This window comes from Prunus avium, chromosome 5 (assembly GCF_965620075.1).
Source record: "Prunus avium chromosome 5, drPruAviu1.hap1.1, whole genome shotgun sequence".
Taxonomy (NCBI): domain Eukaryota; kingdom Viridiplantae; phylum Streptophyta; class Magnoliopsida; order Rosales; family Rosaceae; genus Prunus; species Prunus avium.
The window spans coordinates 28432948-28455639 of NC_142288.1; the positions used below are offsets into that span (position 1 = coordinate 28432948).

Sequence of the window (22692 nt, forward strand, 5' to 3'; positions counted from 1 at the left end):
ATTGTTGGGTTAAACCACAATTCGAGACATGCCCACAGCGTGTTGGGAGATTAATGAACCACTAAATATTCACTTCACACTAACAATATAGCAAGGCTAAAATTAAAAACCTAAACACAATCTTAGGTCAACAACTTATTTCGCTAAAATTCGAAAAAAGACAAGAGGCTTTGCTACAAGCATATTAACTTAAATGGTTCAACCCAAAAACGAGAACCGAACTGAAAGAGTCTGAAATTCATGGATTAAAAGAGAGAGAAACGAGAAAAGGAAGTCTTGCACCACATACCTTGTGCTTGTAAGATGGAAGCTGAAGCTGCAACTTTCTATGACAATGGTGGGTATTGTGGAATTGCGTTTGGCTACTTTGATCTTCTATGCGCTTGATTGCTTTGCCTTCTTTTGTTTTAGTTTAGCAAAAACAGAGCCGATTCTGTGTTCTTGTCTGAATGAAGCTTGGGAGTGTGGGAGAGTGAGTTTTAAGGAGACGCATCTGGCCGACACGACAGCACCCAGAATGTACTAGACGAAGCGGGAAGCTTTCACGGGCTTTTCGTAATTTCCAGAATCTTCGTTCATAAAAAAAATGGCAATGCTATTAAAGCCTTTTGCTTCGAAACGCACCATCTATCCATCCAGTAGCTTCCGCCCGTTCCAATCACCTATCATATCGAAAACCCAAAAGTAATTTGTTGCTAATTAAAAACTCAAAAACTCTATTCAATTTTCATCATTTCAACTTTGAAAAAGTAATTATACTTGAATATTTATTTATTTTTAAAATAAATAAATAAGAAATTAGATTTTATTCTTTTTATCTTATTACTCATATAATCTTCCCATATTGCTCTTAATGCGATAAATTATTGAGTCCTGTGGCCTAACACGTGACCATGCCAGAAATTCTTAGGTCCAACGGGTGGATAAAGATCAGAGAAGATGAAAGATTTGTTTGTTTAGCTATTTTGTGTTAGGCTTTTAATTCAAGGACTAAAATTAAAATTGAAATTGAAAACCCTACAAAAATTATTTATTTTTTCAGCCCAAATGGAACTGTATAGCTTCTCATCAACCAAACAAATTCAAACTACGTAATCAGAAGAAATATTTCAAATTAGAAATCAAACTTGTGGGTTAATTTGCTATCAATAAGATTGTAGATTTCAAGGGGCAAAAACTGTATGACAGATCTCCCGAGTTTCAGTATCAATTTCCCAATATAACAATCAACAAACTACTTGTGGGTATATATATACACAAAGACACAAAGACACAAAGACAGATAACAGAGTTCTAACACCAAAGCCAACATTTGAAGAAAAATAGATATGAACCCCATGGCAGTTTGGATGCAAAGACAGTTGCAACGAACGGTTCATATCTATCATTTGAACCCATGGCATTTGATCTTGTCTTCGGTTAATCCCCAGGATGAGCGCAGGCTGGCCAGGGTTTCTGCAAAATAATGAGATAAATTCAAGAGCAAAACTCAAAATCCATGACATCTTTCTCAACGTTGGACAAAAAAGAACTGACTTTGTCAAATCTATTATGTCCCAAACGAAAAGAACAAAAAACAACCAGGTACCTTATAGTCTGAAGTACTTACATGCAAAAATCCAAACGAAGATTTTAGTCCTCATCACTATCATAAACAACCGCCATTCTGCGATGTGGTGCAGCCTTCCTAGGAGGTGAGTCTTCATCTGACTCGATTTCCTTGCGCTTGTGACTGTGTCCAGACTCCCTAGCCTTTTGCTTAGGTTCCTACAAGTATATCCAAGAAATAGGATTTAAAATATATTAAATTGTAATAAGCATACTAGAACATATTAAGCGTACTAATTCTTGACATAAGTAAAATCGCCCTACCTTTGAAGAATTACAAGCAAGTAGGTTCAATAGAAAACTGAATGGTTAATTGATCGTAATTGTTCTCAAGCCAACTCAGAAGAAAGAATTATGGAGCCATATAATTCCTATTTAATATCTTCGTGATGCAACACTTTCCGAGTCTATTTTTATGGTAACAATATAACAGAACCACATGCTGAAAATTATAATACAGAAACATTTCTACTCAAAAGAAGAGGGACATACCTCAGCCTCCTCCTCATCGGATGCTTCATTAACTTCGGCTTCTTCGTGTTCTTCTTCTTCTTCTTCTTCCTCATCTTCATATTCTGGCTCTGGATCCTCAACCCTCTTACGTGGAGGAGATATCTCATCTTCTTCCCCATCAGTTTCATACTCAGACTCGCCTCTCTCACTATCAGAGAAATCCATTGAACGACGAGATGATTTGGCAGTTGGCAAGGATGACTTGCGAGGGATGTCTTTAGTTCCCTGTGAGTAACATTCCCAGAGTCAACAAGTTTAGCAGAAACAATATACTATAAGGGAAAATTGTAAAGCTCAAGTTATACGACCTTCTTAGCATTCAAAATGCGTTTCTCTGCTCGAGCTTCCATTTCCAAATCCTCCTCTATATGGCGGCGAGAATGACGAGACTCATAATAATCCGGTTCATCATCCTGAACACCAAAATGATCAACTAAGAGACCTAACTTGGGTCTGAATGGATAGGTAAATAAACAAAAAATTCCAGTTATGTACTAGAAAATTATTATAGGGCCTTCCACATCCACAAAAAGAATGAAAAATGAGAATCTTCAAATGGCATAAACTGAAAAATTACTAATCATTTGAGTGTACTGTAAAAGAACACAAAACCTTGAAAATGACGAGAACACAAAGGAATTCCCATCCTGTCCACTCTCCATCCTCACCCCCTACCCCTATATCAAGAACATACCTCATCAAGAGCATCTTCCAAGAAACCAGGTGAAAGTTGGCGCCTCCTGTCCACAGTCGGTGTATACTTTCGACTGACCTTCTCCCTCTTCCGATTAAGAAGTAAATTAGCTCTGATTGTTTGACTTTCAGCCTACAAACACCAAACGAAAAAAATCAATTTAGATGTTCAGTGACACAACATACAAAACAGAATCAACTACAATATGCAACAAATTACCCTTTCTTTCTCCTCCTTTTCTCTCTCAGGATCGATGTCAGTAACGCAATTCTTAACCTTGTACACTTTTTTATGTCGAGAATCAACCAGAGCAGTCAACAGTCGATGTGAATTTGATGATAAGGACGATGGCATAAACCTCATCTTCTTCAGAACCCTTCCTTGTGATTGGAGGATTCCCTGCACGTACAAAGCACAGGAAATTAGGAACAAATTATCTTGGATACCAAGTTTTTCTAGAACAGAATATGAGCAATTTCTAAGTTGGCAGTTCAGAAATGTCTTCAAACATTTTTGGAATCTTTTCTGAAATTTATGATGCAAACAGAGTATGCCATGCATATATTCATGAATGACATACACACACGGACACACCCAACAGATTTAGGAATTTTACCTTTTCATGCCTGAGATATAGGTGTGCTTGATCATGCTGTGCTTCTTGCACGGATATATCTAGAACTTCATTCCCAATTAACAACTGCAAACTGCCATCAGACCATCTCACAAAGCGTGCATTGCTTTCACACTACAAATCATAGGAAACAATAGGTTAAACACTACTGAGTGCACGATGTATGAAAACAAACTTGTAAACAGTGCAGCACAAAATGGGTATTATGGTGAAGTTGAACTTATATTGGCTTTCAAAATGAAAAGAGAGAATTTGAAAGACCCAACAACAGATAGGATAAATCGAAATGTTAAGGTTCATACACACAAACACACAAAGTTTTCCTATTATGACAAAAAAAAAGCACCAATTTGCATGTATAACAGAATAGAACAAAGATAATTACTTACCGATGTTGTGCCATCTGGATTTCTAACTCTCCTCCATCGCACAATATTGTTCTCCAAACGTATACGCTTCTTAGATCCTGATTCATCTGTCACAAATGTATCCTCCTCCACATATGTCTTTGGATCAAACGGTTTGGGGTCAATGCCCATAATATTTGAAACTTTGATCATGTTCATCTGCATAAGGATAACATTTGAATATCAAAATGTTCCACCAAGTCAAAAAAATTGAAATAGTTATGACATTTCATCTAATTATTTCATAATCCGATAGTGAGTATAAACAATAGCAGTCAAGTAATTCCAAAGTATCCCAAAAAGTGCCCAAGTGAAATAAAGAAGATGAAGGAATGGAAAACTATAGAGCATAAATACTAACCAATTTAGCATCTTTAACTTAAATGCACTTTTACAAAAAAAATAGATTGCATCCATCTAATGTGGTCTTAGATGCTCATACACAGAGCAAAAGATTTAATATTTTAAAAGTGAGTCCCCCATGTAGAATAAGGATTCAAACCTTTTCTGGATGAGCAGGAGGCGGACGCAGTGGAATCTCTAGTTCCAATGGGGGGCCAACCGGTTTCTCTCTAGGTTTAGCCTCAATATTGTCCTCTTCTGAATCATATCTAGCATCTTCATCAGCCACTACATCCTCTAGTCTTGGACTCTTTCCATAGCTCCCTTCCTCTTCCATTGGGGATCTCTAAGGCAGGAACACACGTATAAATCATTTTAAAATTTATGACTCTTCAACAGCCTCAACAAATGAAAGATTTAAGAATATTGGTTTTCAAATTGGTACTCACATTTGGTTCATGCTCAATGTCATTTTGAACAGCGTAATCTGTTGGTTCTTCTTCATCAGAGTCACCAAATACATTACGAACAGCAGAGTGTGCGATGTGAGTATGGTCCTTCTCCTCGTCAGGGGATCTAAAGTTAAAAATCAAGTTTCCCCTTAGTCAAACTAGCCAGCTGCTTACTCTAAACAAGTGTATGTACATGAAGCTAACAGTAAGTTTTTTTGTTTCTCTGGAAACAAAAATAAGCACAGTGCTTGATGCCAGCGCATTCCCATGAAGATCCACTAAGATAAACGAGAAGAAAAAAATTTTGCTTCAGGTATGCTCTTTAAAATTCACTCAGCACAAGTGTATATTTTTATGCGAGAGAGAGAGAGATTACCTCGGACTTCTAGCCTGATTAACCTCGTCATCTTCATTGTCAGGGTAATGGTTTTCCTCAGACCTCTCAGACCCACTTTCAATCACATTTCGTCTCCGGCTTGTCAACTCTTCTTTTTCATCAGTGTCTGTATATTTTCCATCACTTTCTTCTCTTTGATCACCAATTTCTACTTCTTGGGAACTTTGTTCTCTCTCGCCCTCACTTTCTCCTGGATCAGGGTTAACATCACGCTGCTCAGCATCACTCTCTACCTCTACCTCCCCCTGGCCCTCTACTTCACCCTCACCCTCAGGCTCCAGTGCTCCCTCCCCTTCATCCTGAAAACAAAACCATCACGAAGATGTTTTCACAAAGCACCTTGATGCTGGTATAGTTGTTACAAGTGCTAAAGGATTGTTTCAAACTTTCAGCATAAGCATAATGACGATACATTAAAACAATTACATACTTAAATACATGTCGACCTAATAACTTATAATCACTACATCATATAAGATGCAACTCATATTACTAATAGCCAAACAAAATCCTGCAATTTTCCCAACTACTTTAGTGAGCCAGAGACTTCCTTTAGTTCCTTACAATCACAAGATTCCTCCACAAACACCTTCCGCACATTTTCATCTCTAAAATTGAACATGTTAAAAAATGATGCATATTATTTCATGAGTCATGACTAGCGATGACTTTAAGAAAATCAAAATGCTCATGATCCCTTCAACACCAATGCATGTTGAGCTTCTCGCACGTAATTTATGTTCCCACTATCCATTGACTGAAAAGTAATATGATAAGACTAATAACTTGTGCTTGTGCAATTTCAGCTTAAATGCATTAGATATTTGTGTCAATCATTGTTAAACAAAAGTGCTTCTGCTCTTCAACACAACCCATCTCTTATCTTTCATTCTTCTTCTTCAGGAAAATAAAAAATAAAAACACACATATATATAAACCCCCAACCCTAAAAACAACCGTAATCAAATCCTCAAGACACATTCTTCTAACCAAAGCATCTACCACCATTAACAAAAGCACAGCATCGCTTCAAAGTTGAAGATGAAGACAGGTAAAGTTGAAAATCGAAACCTAAAAATTTACAAATATGCAATTGGTATCTGAATTGAAAACGAAAAAGAAAATCGGGGGATCATACAGAAGGGTAATTGGGCTGGGGATTGGACTCGTGCTCGGAATCAACCTCTTCTTCTTCTTCGGATTGATCGCCGAACAGGTTCTGCATCATCTGATGCCTCTTCTCCTCCCCCATCTCTGCGTGCGCGTTGTGCTCGGAGCTTTTACTTGGCCGCGGATCTGGCTCCGATTGATTTTGTTCTCCTCTCTATCTCTAATCCAAATTTCCACGACGACAGTGATTTATCTATATAGTAAAAAATAAAAATCTCTAATTTCCCATTAAATCACGTAGTTTTTTAATTTTATTTTACGTACGCTAGTTGTCAAATGGACGGGACGGGGCAGACCTGAGCACCGCTGATTAGTAAATATACATCAATTAAATAAGGGTATACACTAGTTTTAATTTTCTTTCCCGTTTTGATGGCATATCCATCAATGTCATTTATAATATATTTAGTGTTTTTATTAAAGGAACGATAAGACATAAACAAAATAATAGTATCACTTTAGGATATTTGTGAGAAATAGGTACATTTTATATTGATAAGGAAATTGTGAGAAAAAAAATAGAATGAGAGCAGCATGTCTTTGGGGTTAGATTATGGGATCATTTTTATGAAAAAAAAAAGGAAAAAAAATTATGGGCTTATTTGAGAGTGATTCTAGATAGGGCATAATCAGTAGTGATTTCAAGTGATTCTAGGGATTTCGGCAAAATTATAAATAAATAAAAAAGTAATTCTAGGGAGAAGCACTCCATACAATTATTTGGGAGTGATTCTATATTATGGGAATAAGAATCTCCCACGTTCTTCTCCAAAAAAATCACATTTAGTGATTTTAAATGATTATAGGAAGATGATGTGCTTCTTCATAAACTTACTTAAAATTACTTTAAGTGATTATTCATAAAAGTGATTATTGGCCTCTCCCAAATCACTCACAAACGAGCCATGTAATAATAAAAGAATACTTTCACACAAGTCAAGTTGCGTATAAATACAATTAGAATGGAAAAATATCACATTTTAACTTTCATCTCAGCTGTAAAAAGCGTTGGGGTCTTTGAATGAGGGCCCCTTACCTGAATTCAAAAAAAATTCCTACAATTTGTCGGGACAGATCAAAATTCGAAGGGAAATGTCTTCACGGCAGGTTTAGGGTTTAGGATTTATATAATGAAAAGGAAATATTTTGATTTGCATTGCTGTTTTATTTTTAAGAATATATATAAACATATAAAGTAACCCATGCTTTACCAGGCAAAATTGTGTCAAAGTTTGTCTCTTGAATCGTATCCATGGCCAACCAATTTTGTCTTTAATGTAGTTTAATAAAGTACATATTTTTTGTTCCCCTCAAATTCCCAGTTGTAGCGTGGTGCAGTTAGCTATGGCTTGGCATATGAGCAACTGATTACCAAGACCAGAACGCAGGCTCTGTTTTTTTATTTATTATTTATTTAAATTTTATAGGAAAAGGAGACTTACAACCGAAAACCACAAGGGCATGCAGACCCAACTAAATCAAAATAAAACGGAATAGAATAACTAAGAGGAAGCCCCTGCTCCCACAGGTGGAAAGGGTTCAACTTATGGCCTAAATTAGCGAAAGCATCAGCAGTAAAATTTGCTTCCCAAAAGACATGGTGGAAAGAGATTTCTTCGCAGTAGGAGCTGAGCAATCTAACGTCTTGAATCAAGAGACGAATGCTCCAAGGAACCAACACTTTGTTATTGATACAGTCAATGACGAGTTTAGATTCACCTTCAATTAGAGCAGTTCCAGCCATCAGCCTAGCCCAAGGCTGGGGGGAGAAAACCAAAAAAAGCAGTTTCCAGCGGTGAGCCCAAGCCCGGGCAAGGTGCGGGTCCCAGCAAGTCGGGCTGGCCCGAAGGCCAGTTCAGCCCGAGGTCCAACTCGCGGTTTGGATGACGTCATGTGCGACGTCAGCGCTACAGTACGTGCTACAGTGCTCGCATGCTACAGTACCACTACAGTGCAACTAAAGTCCACGTGTCGCGCTCTGAGCTCTCCGATCAAATTTTTTTCTCCAATCCAACGGCAGCCAATTTTTGTGCAATAAAAAAAATGAAAAAAAATCGAATTTTAAAAAAAAAAAAATTACTAATTTTTTTTATATAAATACCAAAATTTTATCCGATTGAGATATGAATTTTATAATAAATATTGACATGTACGAACCCAAAAATCTTATCCGAAAATATTATCCAAATTAATTATTGAGGTAAAAAAATTTGTGAAAAAAACAAAAAAAATGAATAGTAATTGCCCTTAGCCATGGCAACGGGTGGAAACACAAAATATACTATTTGCAAGGGCAACCACTATTCACATGAATAGTGGCTACTCTAGCCCCCCTGCCATGGCAAGGGGCAAATGGGTGGAGTTGCTCAACACTTACTCCAGCTATTGTTGATAGCATGGGCCAGGCCCATCCCGCAGAGCCAAACATTCGGCCACATTGATTGAGATGCTACTTCCCATGAAATGAAATGAAACTAGTTTTAATTTTGAATGAGGTAAAAGAGATATAAACAGTGTATAAAAATGGTACACATAGAAAGACACAGAAAAAGAGAAAAGCACCCTCAAGCCGACACCACATACACAGGGCCACTATCACCGCACCGTCAACATCACTGTCTCTATCTCTCTCTCACAAATTTTTCTTTTTCTTTTCATTTTTTTTATTTTCTTCTAGATATTACCCATCTCCCTTTTCTCACACACACACCCCCACATACCACTTCTCCTTCTCTCTCTCTCTCTCTCTCTCTCTGTATCAGACTGCAGCAGGAGCTAGCTTGCTTTGAGCACCATTGTTTAACTTCAAACACACACTACTCTCTCTTCAATCATGGCTGTTTTAGCTTTTGCAGCACTGCTTCTCTTAGCCATGGCTGGCCAGTCAAGTAAGACCTTGCTTAGCTGAAACATACTCGCACATCTATATAATATTTTCCATATTTTCCTTATAAGGCATGGTTGTTTCAGCCTTTCTTTCTTTCTTTCTTTCTTGCTTTCCATCTTTATTTCTAAATGGAACCTCTAAAATCATGTAATCTTTTCAAAGATGACATCTTTACTTGTAATGTGTCTATCTTTTGTGGATTTGAAGCCAGTGCACCCTTCCATTGTATGTTATAATGGTTTTTCTGCTTAGACCTTTTCATTTCATGTAGTGGAAGCTATCAACAAAGAAATTGCTCAAGGGCCTTAATTAACCTTGCTTGTTTGTTTTAAATTCTTACTTTTATTTATGTTCCCATTTTTATTTATTTATTTTAAAAAAAGATCTGATCTTTGATCTTCCTACCTTATATACTCTCCCTTTCTTCCTCTCGCTTTAGATGTGCAAGTTTCTCCCTTTTTTTTATTTGTACTCTTTTACTTTTTATTTGCTTATTTTCTTTGGAATTGTATAGGTGCCAATTGGTGTGTTTGCAAAGAGGGATTAGGTGACGCAGTCTGGCAGAAGACACTGGACTATGCTTGTGGAGCTGGGGCTGACTGTAACCCCATCCATTCAAATGGGGGTTGCTACAACCCCAACACTGTTAAAGCTCACTGCAACTACGCTGTTAACAGCTATTTTCAGAAGAAGGGCCAAGCTCAAGGCTCTTGTGACTTTGCTGGCACAGCAAACCCTGTTACATCTGATCCCAGTAAGCCCAACTGCAACTCCTTCTGTCCTTTTAATTTTTTGGGTAGGTTCAGATAGTTTTGAGCAAGGTTGTAACTCTTTTCATTTCTACCATGGTGATTTACAGGCATAACTGGTTGTGTTTACCCCTCTAGCGCCAGGTATGGCTTTGGACCCATTTTCTATATTTTCCATGGATATTATTTTTGTTTAGTTTTTGTTACCACTGCTTGAATCTTTCAAATGTCATCATTTAACTTTGTATTTCAAATTTTGGGGGAGAGCTCAAAATGTACTACTACTTTCTTTCATAAAGCATGAGTAGGACTGTAGGAGTAGCCCGTTTGAAGAGACAAGTAGTTGCCCTTTAAGCAATCTGCATTTACATTTTACATTACATCTTTCCCTTGGTGGAATAGGCATCTTTGCTTTTATCATTGAAAAAAGGATGCTTTTTTCAAACCAATCACAATTACTTTTAACTGTTTTCTTTGTGAATACCTTCAATGTATGATGTATCTCATGTAACATCCGATACGCTCCTTTTTCTTTTTGCTTTTCTAATCTAAATGAGCTCCTTTTTCCGTTTGACTAATATTGTAATTGCATCATGATGTCCCTGACTGATTGCCCATTTGTTGGTAGTGGAGCTCAGTTCATTTTTCACAAAAGATGCTGCAAATAATTGGGATCCAATGCTTTTTACCAAAAGGTTAAGTCTTGTTGAATTGAACAGTGCAAAGGGTAATATCTCACAAAATTACAAATTGATCCTTACTGAACCACCTATGCCAGGACCTTTTTTTGGCTTTAGGTACACCACACAGCCCCATTTTACATTTGCCTGGTCTTTTTTCAGAGTCAAAATTCAAAAGTAGTGGCCACCATTAACTGTGGTTAAGGGGTATTTTGTCCACATTGTGATGGGGCAAATTTTGTCCCTGGCAAAAAGCACAGTACCACTTATATAGTGGGACAATATATAATCTCAATAAGATTCAAAAGCTACCTCAAAGCTTTGGGATGATAAACTTTTTGAGATTTGAGCTAACTTTTTGAAGTTTTGTATCCTCGACGGCTGTGCCTTTTAATCCTACTCCTCTGAACTGAGTTTTCTTTTTCTTTTTATTCATGTTCTTACATATCATGCATTACTGTTGCTCCTATTTGTCTCTTGTTTTTTATTTTATTTTTAACTTTCCCAGTTATTATTTTTCTACCTTTGATATATCTCATTTAACTTTTTAACATTTATACCTATATGAATACTTTAGCTTTCTTGTTTCAAAAGCTTTCAAGAACTACCTTTGATGATTTATATGCTGGTTACTTATGCTGTTGTTTTGTTTGAAAGTAGTTCTCCAGCAGCAATGCTCTCTCCTCTCACATATAAGTAGATCTAGACAGTGTTTTTTGTGAGGGAGCATTGTTCCTGGACTACTTAGTAATGAAAAATGGAGGTATATCTAGATGTTAATAATAGCATGTTACTATACTAGATGGTTTTGACTGGGATTGTCTGATTTGGTTATTCTTTAGGATTCATGTGCTAATTGTCACCGCCTATACAATATCAAGTACTTCAATGGACTAGGTAATCAATAGGCTGATATTATCTTTAGTAAAAGACTGGCAAGTATTTGCACGAAGAGTGCAAGCAATCTCACAGGAAGCTCATTTCTTTTGAACAAAGATCAAAGCTTGCCTTTTGAGCATCTCTCTTAGCTCAACTGCATTTGCAAGATCATGTTTGTTCTTTTACAATGAATTTCATAGGACGGTTTTATCTTCAAAAGATAATGCTATAGCTTCTATTTGAATATTTTCATGGCTCAAGATGACGTGAGGAATATAGTATACAGGAATTACAATGGCATGACTTATAATACTAATGATATCATCTTCCATGATTCCATCCCAAAGCAGTAGGACCTATGAATAACTCTATATGATAAAGTCCAAATGGGTGTTATTGAACACATTAGATTTTCAAGGTGGTAAGCTTGATGCCACATGGTCTCTATTCAGACACTGTATAACCATATGGCACGGTAAATTTCTTGCAAAATTATGAACTTGTGTATCACCCATGATTTTTTAATTTTTACTTTTCACTCAATGTGCTTATGATGATCATGTGCTTGGAGGTTTCTGTCTGGAATTTCTAGTTTTTGTGGTTTCTGCGCTGAATGCTGTTTTTCCGTTTTGTCCTTCAGCACTGCAGGCACTACTACAACTCCAGTAACAAATACTCCAGGAACGCCATCCACCGGCACCGGCACTGGCACTGGAACGCCATCCACCGGCACTGGCACTGGAACGCCATCCACCGGCACTGGCACAGGCACCGGCACCGGTACCACAACCCCAACGACCTCCACCACTCCCACAACTGGTACTACAACGCCGACAACCACCACTCCGTACACTGCAACTCCTGGGGTATTAGGAGGGATTGGCACGGGCGTAGGGCCATCAGGAGCTGGCATCAACTCGGACGACAGCGGTGTGATTAGACTTGTTGATGCTAGTTTGTTTTCTTCTATTCTAACCTTATTCGTTTCAGGCTTGATGCTTTGGTGGGGTTGAGAAAGAAATTAGAGGGTGTGAGGTGGGGTAGGGGTGGAACAGAGATGATGCTGGATTTCAATATGCAAGTATGATGCATGTGAGTCTGCTGTTGATTTGTAGGTGTTCATCTTAGGGCCAGCCTTGCCAAGTTTTTGTCTTTTATCTTCACCCTTCTAAGTTCTCTATGTGGGAAAAAAAGCAGATGGGCTTTTGATTCCTTTTGGGTGGTGTTGCTTAGTGGGAGTGACTATGGAAAAGCATCTGTCTTTCTGTCTCCAACTTTTCTCAGTTTTTTGTACATTAGATCTAATCTGAGTGTACTGCTAGCTAGCTAGTCTATTAATTTGATGAGTATTTGGCACCTATTTTCCTAGTTGGTATTGGAGAACCCTGTTTCAGTATGGTTATTTATTTCTTCTTTTGCTCCTTGGCCCATTATTTTAGATTATTTTTTATCTTGTTTGGTGTTGGCTACCTCGTGATCCTGCCAGGGTGTACTGTACATTCAATAAATTTATAATGCCTTCAGTATAAATCCAAAAAGAAAAAAAATGAAAACTATATAAAGGTTCATACCAGTTAACATGGCAGAACATGATCTTTGGTGAATTTTTTGAAAAGGACATAGGCCTTAATAAGTTGCAGTCTGATCCTTTTATTGCTCTGGTCCACATTGATCATGGTGGTGGACCAAGCTTTTCATTGAAGCATTAGTTTCTCTCACCAACCTCCTACTTTTACTCGCAGGCCTGGGTTTAATTACAATGTAAAAATCATAAGGAAACCAAAAAGGAAGATCTGCACTTCACTTTGCTATATTTTCTTGGAGAGGCTAGAATGAGGAGGTTGAGTGAGGAGCTTATTTGAGGAGGTGAAATCTCACCATCAACAACTAAAAACAAAGCACGGGGGTGCATTGGGGGGTCCACACCCCTTTTGATGGTGAGATAGCCTCCTCAAATAAGCTCCTCACTCAACCTCCTCATTATAGAAGCTCCCATATTTTCTGTTAGAAGCTCCCATATTTTCTGTTGAGAATCGATGGCTCTCTCCTCGTTTGCTAAGTGACATGAAGAGAGAGATAGGAAGAAGGGGACAATGCAACCGGGTAGAGAAGTTTTCTTCGTTAAAATAATTATATCCTATTATATACGTACAGAAAGGTTTACTAGAAATACGAGAGATTGCAAGATCAATGGAGACCCTCCCCTCCACATGGTTACAAGTTACAACAATTTTTAAATCCAATTGTACGTGTATTTCCCACTTCCCATCATTTGTTTAACTCAAATTTTTAACCTTATAAAGTGCTTTGCATGTCCTGACATTTCAGGGATATCTGGAACATCGGTCGTTGTTGTTGTGCACTTGTGCTCCATATTCTGATTCTGAATTTCAGAATTTGATTCATATATTCAAACTGGTCATGAGAAATTAGAATATTGTGAAATGGGCTTCGGTTTTCTCTTCTTGTAGCTAAAAGCACGTTATGATTTTCTTTTGTTTTTACCACTTTTTTTCTTCTGAATGTTTATTTTAGGGTATGCTGTAGTTCAAATGTCACTGCAATATATACTCTTTTGCATTTATTTAGATTCCACGTTTGGGGGCTATGTTGAGGAGTTACAATGAGAGAGTTCAATTCAACAGTCCAATAATAATTTTTCACTGAATCAAACGGCTATTAAGTACCCCTCATTATAACACCTCACACTAACCCCTCATTCTAACGTAGATTCCACTCCCCATCTATTGCAATTTATGTAACCCAAGAGTGAAATCCAAGATAAATTACTTTGCCATGTGAGGACCTTCTTTCCATGTCAGGCAACAAATATTGTTCTTCTCTCTCCCTTATTTTTTTAGATGAATAATGCTACTCTTACTACATTTATATACCACATTTTTATATCACTTTATGTGGCTGATGAGGTGGATAGCCACATAAATTAAATTTATTTAAATTTTTTTATGATTTATTAACATTTAAAAAAACACTATTAATTAAAATTTCTTTATTAAAATACACTTCATTAATTTAATTAATGTGGCATATGATATGGAAATGCCACATCATGTGGTATAAAAATGTGATGAGTGTAGCATTGATGGGTGTTATATCGTCATCATCACCATCATCAATACCATCATTTCCATCATTATCATTATCACCACATCATCACCATCATGGAGGATGCGAAATGTGATACCCAACCGCCCTTTTTTGGGGTTGTTGTAAAGGCTCAAGTGCCCTTTGAGCGTAAGGTTCAATCTCATAGCCTTGACCCAAAAGAGAAAAAGGGTTCAATCTCTTAGCCCAAATCCTTTGTAACAGTAGGACCAATCCGTCTATTAATAAAGAGTTTGTGGACCATCTGAACAAATAATTTAGTTGAGAGACTAAAATGCAACTCGGTTATAAATTTAAGAACCATTTTAGTAAATAACCCTTTCTTTCACAATCGATATTTCAAGGAGAATAATTGAATTCGGTGAATAGATAAACACTCTTAATTACTTAATCTTGTTTTTTGCTTGAGTGATTTTAGGCCAAACTTGTATTAGTTATATGCTACATACCAAAATTTCAATTGACAATTAATTACCTCTCACTCAGAGTTTTTCTTCATGTAGTTACTACTAGCTAGCTACTTGGACTTGCTTTTGTTTGCAAAGCTTTATCTGTGTAAGCAGCCTTGTATCATTCTTGTTATTATATATATTATGAGGCTCAAGGGACTAATTCATAATTCATAAGGTTTCTGAATGCAATACCATGTGTCTCTTGTTTTAGTTAACAAGTGAGTAAAGGTAATAATTTTTTTTTGGACGAAAGAGTAAAGGTAATAATCACATTACGCATGTATTAAATACAATATCATAATAATTGATTTTATAAGTATACATTAATCCTCTCATATACTCAACAACAAATGTGGTTTAAATTTATGATATTATAGTCTTCGTAACTGTGGTTTACGAATAGAGGAAAATGGTATTAACTTATGACTTCAAGTTTGAATCCTCATAACACCTTAGTAGTATATATGAACCCCCATCCTCTCCTCTTATAATTGAGACTATCGCTTATATTAAAAAAGAATAGAAGAAAATTACCAAATAATTATTAGTATAGATATTTCTCGTTCTAATGTTGAAAGAAATCCTAAATTCGAATTCTCATCAACATTGAGTAAAAGAAAAAGAAAAATTCATATAAACCATTCCCACACAAAAAAAAAAAAAAAAAATAAAAAATTCAACTCTCAAATTGATTTACTGAGAAATTTCTCTATTCAATATCTCATTTGGATATGTTGAAACTAGCAAATTAATATCTATAAAGTATAAACTGATGAAACTTGGAGGGTCCTTTTTTTATTTTTTATTAAATAGCATAGTCGCGCAGCTATACCTTTTAAATATAATGTATATAAAGGGTATACTTCGGTTTGACCGAAAAAAATAGAATAGCCGGCTATACTATTTTTACACATCCTGTCGCAAGGAGGCGCTAGGCGGGTCTTTTATAAATTTTTTTTTTTAAAAAAAAAAATAGTATAGCCGGGCGGCTATATACGGTTTTTCTAAAAATGTTATAGCCGCACGGCTATACGCGGGTTTTAATGTTTTTCAAAAATAGTACAGCCGCGGGGCTGTACTATTTTTACACGTGAGCACCTAATCGCTAGGAGGTGCTAATCCGGTCCTTTTTAATTTGTTTAAAATTAGTATAGACGAACGGCTAGACTCAGTTTTTAATGTTTAAAAAACAAATAGTATAGTCGTGCGGCGATACCGTTTCGACACGTGGGCGCCTAATCTCTAGGAGGCGCCAGGCTGGTTCCCTTTTTTTAATTATGTTTTATATATAGTATAGCCGCGCGGCTATACGTGATTTTCCCTAATTTTTTTAAAAATAGTATAGCCGGTCGGCTATACCTTGTTTGTTAATGTTTTTAAAAAAATAGTATAGCCGCTCGGCTATACGTTTTTTGACACGTGAGCCCACAAGGGCTAGGCAGGTCCTCTCTATTTTTTTAAAAGGATTATTTGCAGCAATGATCCCTCAACTATACCCCAAGTTACACTTTGGTCACTCAACTCAAATATTAGTTGCAGAGGTCACTCAATTAGGTGTTTTGTTGCACTGTTAGTCCTACCGTCAAGTCTCTCTAACGGTAGTGACTAATGGTGCAACACAACACCTAATTGAGTGACCAAAATGTAACTCCGAGTATAGTTGAGGGATCATTGCTACAAATAATCTTTACTGAAAAGTCACATTTGACCATCAATAATCTAAGACATGCATGCCACGTCATTATTTTAAACAGAAAAAGTAACAGACTTGACGGTAGGACTAACGGTGCAACAAAACACCTAATTGAGTGACCTCTGCAACTAATATTTGAGTTGAGTGACCAAAGTGTAACTTGGGGTATAGTTGAGGGACCATTGCTGCAAATAACCCTTTTTAAAATTTTAAAAATAGTATAGCCGCCCGGCTGTACTGAGTTTTTTTTTTGTTTTGATTTTTGTTTAATAAATAGTATAGCCGCTGGGCTATATATACTGGGATCCTTTTTTGAAAAATTCATATTAAGTAGCAGCATTATCTGAAGGGAGCTACGATAGGCGCAACCAAGGGCCCACTTTTGTTTAATACTTTAACACATTATATAAGTCATATCTCCTACTTCAAAACGACGACGTCAGGCGCAACCCAAACCGTGAAAAGCCAACAATGCCATCGCTGTTTTTGTAATATCATAGGGTACTAATAACGACATTATATATTTAGCCTTATTCACGAAATGCCAAATCATTCGAACTAATTAAAATGAATTTGACACTTAATATGCTGTACCTTTTTTTGATTTTAGATTAAAAATCACTCTCCAGGTGCATTTTCGTGTTGCTATTTGAGCGAATCTCTCTATCGGTACCCGCCAGCTTTAGCCGCCATTAGAGAGCAGAGCACCAAGAATGTTTTTGCAAAAGAATACCATTAGCAAAAGCGAGAGGTCCAAGAAAGACCCACATGGTAAACACCCTTAAAAGACCCTTCTCTTTCATCAATATTCTCCATTCTTTTTCATTTGTCTGCTTCTGCTTTTGTTTTCCTTATTTATTTTCTACTTGCTTTGCTTGTCTAGTGTGTGAATCTGTGATAGTTGCTCTTCACTGTTCAAACTTCAATGTACTTGATTTTACCACATATAGCTACTGTTGAACTTGAACACCCTGTTTTGCTGTTTTATTTATTTATTTGTTTTTTACTAACTATTTGGCTGATTATGATGTAATGTGGAATATGATCTTTATTGTACACTCCCTAAGTGCCTTGATTTGAGCTCTTTAGATTGTGAAGAAAATGAGAAGCAGCAAAATGCTAGAATTCACACTTCTTTCTCTCAAGTAATTTGGTCTTATTCTTTCATTTCATTCATTCATTATGTGTACCAACAATTGAAGATTTATTTTGTAATATATGATTGAATTTCTTGGGCAAGTCTTCAAAATTGAAATGGGTGGTCAAGATTCAAGAAAGCATTGCTCTGACAGTCTGTTGGTTCTGTACAAAACTCTATCTCAATAAACGTAATTGCAAACTGCTCCAAGATTTCTGGTTCATAATTTATAACACCAAGATGGCTAACATTTTAAAAAATTCTCCCAAGGAACTTGTTCTCCATAAACTTCTGGCTCTGTGGATAAAAATAGCAGTTGATTGGACAGGAGTTTTGAGTTTTGTGTTAAATCTGAGCTTTGTTGGTCCTATGCATTGGGTTAAATGCTGTTTGCTATCTCGCTGGATGGAATATTCATATTGAGCTCTTAACAAAGAACTTGGTAAAATCTCCTTAAAAGGTAGCAGTTGATAGGATATAAAGGCACTTGTACCTGTTATAAGATGACAAGTGTCATGTTGTGATTTGTTGAGTTAGTTAGATTGCTTAGTCGAGAAGATTACAATGTAACAACACATAAGAATCGTGTAGGCAGTAATTCATTCATTATCAGTAAGAAACAGAAATAGAAAACAAAATCTTTTTCTTCAATTCTCTCAGATTCTTCTCATTCTCTTTAATGTTTTCATGGTATCACGAGCCACAAGGCTAACGCTTCTTCTTCTTCGATCTTGATTCCGCTGTCGTCTTCTCTCTTCATTCTTGATCCTTCTTCTTCGATCTTGTCCCCAATTTCTTGCAATTTCTTAGATTTCTCAGAAATTCTTGATTACAATGGTGACTGCTTCTCAGTTAGTTCTTGCACAATCTCCGATTTCTTCTTTAATTCCTACTGTTGGTAATACAGTGACTGTCAAACTCGATGATACGAACTTCGTTACCTGGAATTTCCAAATGGAGCTTTTGCTTCGCGGTCATGGCGTTCTAGGGTTTGTTGATGGTTCTATGCCCTGTCCTGCTCAATTCACTAGTGCTGCTGAAAATCGCACTGTCTCTGATGCCTATCAGGTTTGGAAAATCCATGATAATGCCTTGATGATCTTAATTACTGCTACTTTGTCCTCCTCTGCAATTTCCTATGTCATTGGTAGTCAGAGTTCTCGTGACATGTGGCTCAATCTCAAGGAGCGATTTGCAAGCATATCTCGAACAAGTATTTTCCAGATGAAAACCGATCTTCAGAATATTAAAAAGGGCCCTGAGTCTATTGATCAATATCTTCAGAAGATCAAGGATTCCAGGGATCAACTTTCTGCTGTTGGTGTCGACATCTCTGATGAAGATATCATGATTCTTACTCTCAAAGGCTTACCTGCTGAGTACAATACTATTAAGGCCGTGATTCGTGGTCGGGAGAGTGTTTTATCAATGAAAGAACTTCGTTTTCAACTTAAGGCTGAGGAATCTACTCTTGAAGAAACGGCTCGACAAATTCCTTTGCTTTCAGCTATGGCTGTCACGCCAAATGCTGCAGGTTCTGTGCCTTCTCCTGTGCCACCTCAATCTGTGTCATATTCTCCCAATTCATCTTCTGGATTTCGTGGTTCATCTTTTCGAGATCGTGGTAGAGGTCGTCTATCCTATAATACTTTTCAAAGATTTCCTGGTAAGAATGGTAATTACAATAATTCAAGTGGGATTCTTGGCCGGCCTCAACATGTTCCTCCATTCTCTGGTTCATATTCTGTGCCTACTTGTCAAATTTGCAACAAAAGAGGACATATTGCAGCAACTTGCAATTATCGATCTACCTCATCTCAATCTGCTGATATTGAACCTTGTCAAATTTGTTGGAAAAGGAATCACACTGCCCTCACTTGTCACTTTCGAGATAGTTATGCTTCTCCTTCCCCTCAGATGAGTGCCATGTCTGCTCAAACATCTCCTTCTCAAGAAGTTTGGATTGCAGATTCTGGGGCTACCAACCATATGACTGCAGATATCTCTGCTTTGTCTACACCTGCTTCTTATCCTAATGCTGATACTATCACAGCTGCTAATGGAGCAGGTCTCAATATTGCTCACATTGGAGCCTCTATTCTTCCTACTCCAAGTCATGTTTTTCAACTTAATTCGGTTCTTCATGTTCCTCAGTTATCTACTGGTTTATTATCTGTCAATCAATTATGCAAAGAAAATAATTGCCGATGTATCTTTGATGCCACTTGCTTATATATACAGGACATAGCTACAGGGAAACTTCTGTACAAAGGACTGAGCAGTAATGGTCTTTATCCTATGCCTCGTCCTCTTAATCACGCTGCTTCTTCTGCTGCCTTGCTTGGACAGAAGGTCACTTCAGATCTTTGGCATTGCAGACTTGGACATCCTACAAACTCAGTTGTGCAACTTGCTTTGGATCAATCTGGTATCTCTGCATCCTCTACAGATTCTGCTATATGTGAAGCTTGTTTGAAGGGCAAATTTACTAAGCTGCCTTTTGCTTTAGTTCCTATTAAGTCTGATAAACCATTTCAAGTCATTCATAGTGACCTTTGGGGACCATCTTCTTGTACTTCTATTGAAGGCTTTCGATACTATGTTTCTTTCATTGATGAATGTACTCGTTACACTTGGATCTTTCCCTTGAGAAATAAATCAGAAGTTTACTCTCATTTTGTGCACTTTTATTCTTTTGTGCTCAATCAGTTTTCTACTTCTATTCAAGTGCTCCAAAGTGATGGAGGGGGGGAGTACATTGGTAATCAGTTTCAGCAATTTTTAGCTTCTAAGGGTATTTTACATCATAGATCTTGCCCTTACACACCAGAACAGAATGGATTAGCCGAACGCAAGAATAGACACTTGATGGAAACTGCCATCACTTTAATGCAAGCTGCCTCATTGTCTGAAAAATACTGGTTTCATGCTTGTGCAACTGCAACTTACTTGATTAATCGACTGCCTTGTCAGCCTTTACATATGCAATCGCCTTATGAAGTGTTGTATGGATCCTCTCCTTCTCTTCACCATCTCAGGATATTTGGTTGTGCTTGTTATCCCTCTATGAAGCCTTATAATCACAATAAATTGCAGCCTAAAACTACACAATGTATTTTCCTTGGTTATGCTTCTCAGTATAAAGGATACATTTGTTTTGATACTTATGCCAACAAACTGATTGTCTCTCGACATGTCCTATTTGATGAGATCGTTTTCCCCTCTGGTCAACTCAAGGACAAGGGTGGTTCTACATCAGTTTCTTCTATGTCTTCCACATGCTCTCCACCAATTAATCCTTTATATTTTCCCCACTTTCCATCTGTGGATCATGCTGGTTCAGTGCTTCCTTCAGATTCATCATCTTCACCATATTTGCCGGGTCAAGCTACTACTTCTGTCCTAGATGTTATCTCTGCATCTCCTCATGATTCTAGTGCTCCTACCTCTCAATCTCCTGATCTGCATATGGTTTCTCCTATTCCATCTCAAAATCGGCATCCAATGCAAACAAGAAGTAAATCTGGCATTTTCAAGCATAAAGCTTTTCTCACTACGGATATCTCTAACAATGTTATCTCAGAACCTCATACTTATGCCTCAGCCGCTAAAGTTCCTCAATGGCAGTTAGCTATGCAAGAAGAAATGGATGCTTTAAAAGCTCAGGGTACTTGGCAGTTGGTTCCTCTACCTCCCAATCGCAATCTAGTAGGTTGTAAGTGGGTTTATAGAATTAAGAAAAACTCAGATGGGTCTGTTGCAAGGTATAAAGCACGTTTGGTTGCAAAGGGGTTCTCTCAAGAGGCTGGATTGGATTATGCAGAGACTTTTAGTCCTGTTGTAAAACCTTCTACAGTTCGGTTAATGCTTGCTCTTTCTGCTACCTTTGGTTGGAAACTACAACAACTAGATGTGAAGAATGCTTTTCTTCACGGTATTCTTCACGAGGAGGTTTACATGTCCCAACCTCCTGGCTTCATTGATTCTTCCCATCCCCATCATGTCTGCAAGTTGGTTAAATCTCTCTATGGTCTCAAACAGGCCCCTCGAGCCTGGAATGACCGATTCACTAAGTGTCTTCTTACTTTAGGCTTCACAGCTTCTTATGCTGATCCCTCTTTATTTGTCTGCAAAAAGTCTGATTCTCTGGTCTTTCTTTTGTTATATGTCGATGATATTATCATCACCGGATCTGATTTCGCTGTTGTTCAATTGATTATTGATCAACTTTCACAGGAGTTTGATATGAAAAATCTTGGGGATCTTCATTATTTTCTTGGCCTTCAGATTCAATATCCAGCAAATCGCATCTTTGTTCATCAGTCCAAATATATTCTTGATGTGCTTACTAAGGCCAATCTCTTGGACTGCAAACCTTGTGTTACCCCATGTCATCCCAATCATAAGCTGCTCAAGGAAGGTAGTCTTCCTTACTCAGATCCTGCTCACTATCGCAGTATTGTTGGTGCACTTCAATACCTCACTTTTACTCGGCCTGACATTGCCTATGCCGTGCATCAAGTTTGTCAGTTTATGCATAATCCTTTGGACACTCATTACTTAGCTGTTAAACGTATTCTTCGTTATCTGAAGGGTACTATGTCTCATGGTTTGCTGTATAAAAAAGGTTCTTTAGACATGACTGCTTTCACTGATGCTGACTGGGCTGGGGATCCAAATGATCGTCGGTCTACAACTGGTTTTGTTATTTTTCTTGGCACAAACCCCATCTCCTGGTCTTCCAAGAAGCAACAATCTGTTTCACGTTCTTCTACTGAAGCCGAATATCGCGCAATGGCTGTGACAGCAGCTGAAATTGTATGGCTTCAGCAGCTTCTTACTGATCTACATTGTCCTCTTGTTAAGAAACC

At 37.4% G+C, this 22692-nt stretch overlaps 2 protein-coding genes across 3 annotated transcripts; one reads left to right on the top strand and one right to left on the bottom strand.

Annotated features, from left to right (window-relative positions):
- Window positions 1-1114: 1114 nt before the first annotated feature.
- On the bottom strand, window positions 1115-6467 carry VIP4 (leo1-like family protein). 2 transcript variants are annotated; one of them, XM_088252844.1, is made up of 12 exons: window positions 6231-6467; window positions 5027-5346; window positions 4648-4774; window positions 4359-4544; window positions 3839-4015; window positions 3432-3563; window positions 3035-3214; window positions 2816-2947; window positions 2430-2534; window positions 2101-2346; window positions 1610-1767; window positions 1115-1455 (listed from the first exon to the last, which is right to left on the bottom strand). In XM_088252844.1, the coding sequence occupies exons 1-11, from the start codon at window positions 6297-6299 to the stop codon at window positions 1633-1635; spliced, it is 1809 nt and encodes a 602-aa protein (XP_088108970.1). In that variant the 5' UTR covers window positions 6300-6467; the 3' UTR covers window positions 1115-1455; window positions 1610-1632. The 2 variants fall into 2 exon arrangements, with proteins under 2 accessions (XP_088108970.1, XP_021809945.1); XM_021954253.2 differs by having other exon boundaries at window positions 6186-6463.
- Window positions 6468-8907: 2440 nt separating this feature from the next.
- LOC110753369 (uncharacterized) lies at window positions 8908-12829 on the top strand. The gene is made up of 4 exons (XM_021954267.2): window positions 8908-9105; window positions 9619-9858; window positions 9964-9997; window positions 12053-12829. Exons 1-4 carry the CDS (start codon window positions 9051-9053, stop codon window positions 12423-12425), a joined length of 702 nt encoding a protein of 233 aa, XP_021809959.2. The 5' UTR covers window positions 8908-9050; the 3' UTR covers window positions 12426-12829.
- Window positions 12830-22692: the final 9863 nt, after the last annotated feature.

Coding starts and splice junctions, on each gene's coding strand:
- LOC110753369 (XM_021954267.2), top strand. CDS start 9,051: ATGGCTGTTTTAGCTTTTGCAGCACTGCTTCTCTTAGCCATGGCTGGC. Junction 9,859..9,963: donor CCCTGTTACATCTGATCCCA/GTAAGCCCAACT, acceptor GGTGATTTACAG/GCATAACTGGTTGTGTTTAC. Junction 9,998..12,052: donor GTTTACCCCTCTAGCGCCAG/GTATGGCTTTGG, acceptor TTTGTCCTTCAG/CACTGCAGGCACTACTACAA.
- VIP4 (XM_021954253.2), bottom strand. CDS start 6,299: ATGGGGGAGGAGAAGAGGCATCAGATGATGCAGAACCTGTTCGGCGAT. Junction 3,564..3,838: donor ATCCAGATGGCACAACATCG/GTAAGTAATTAT, acceptor TATGATTTGTAG/TGTGAAAGCAATGCACGCTT. Junction 2,347..2,429: donor GCATTTTGAATGCTAAGAAG/GTCGTATAACTT, acceptor TGTTACTCACAG/GGAACTAAAGACATCCCTCG.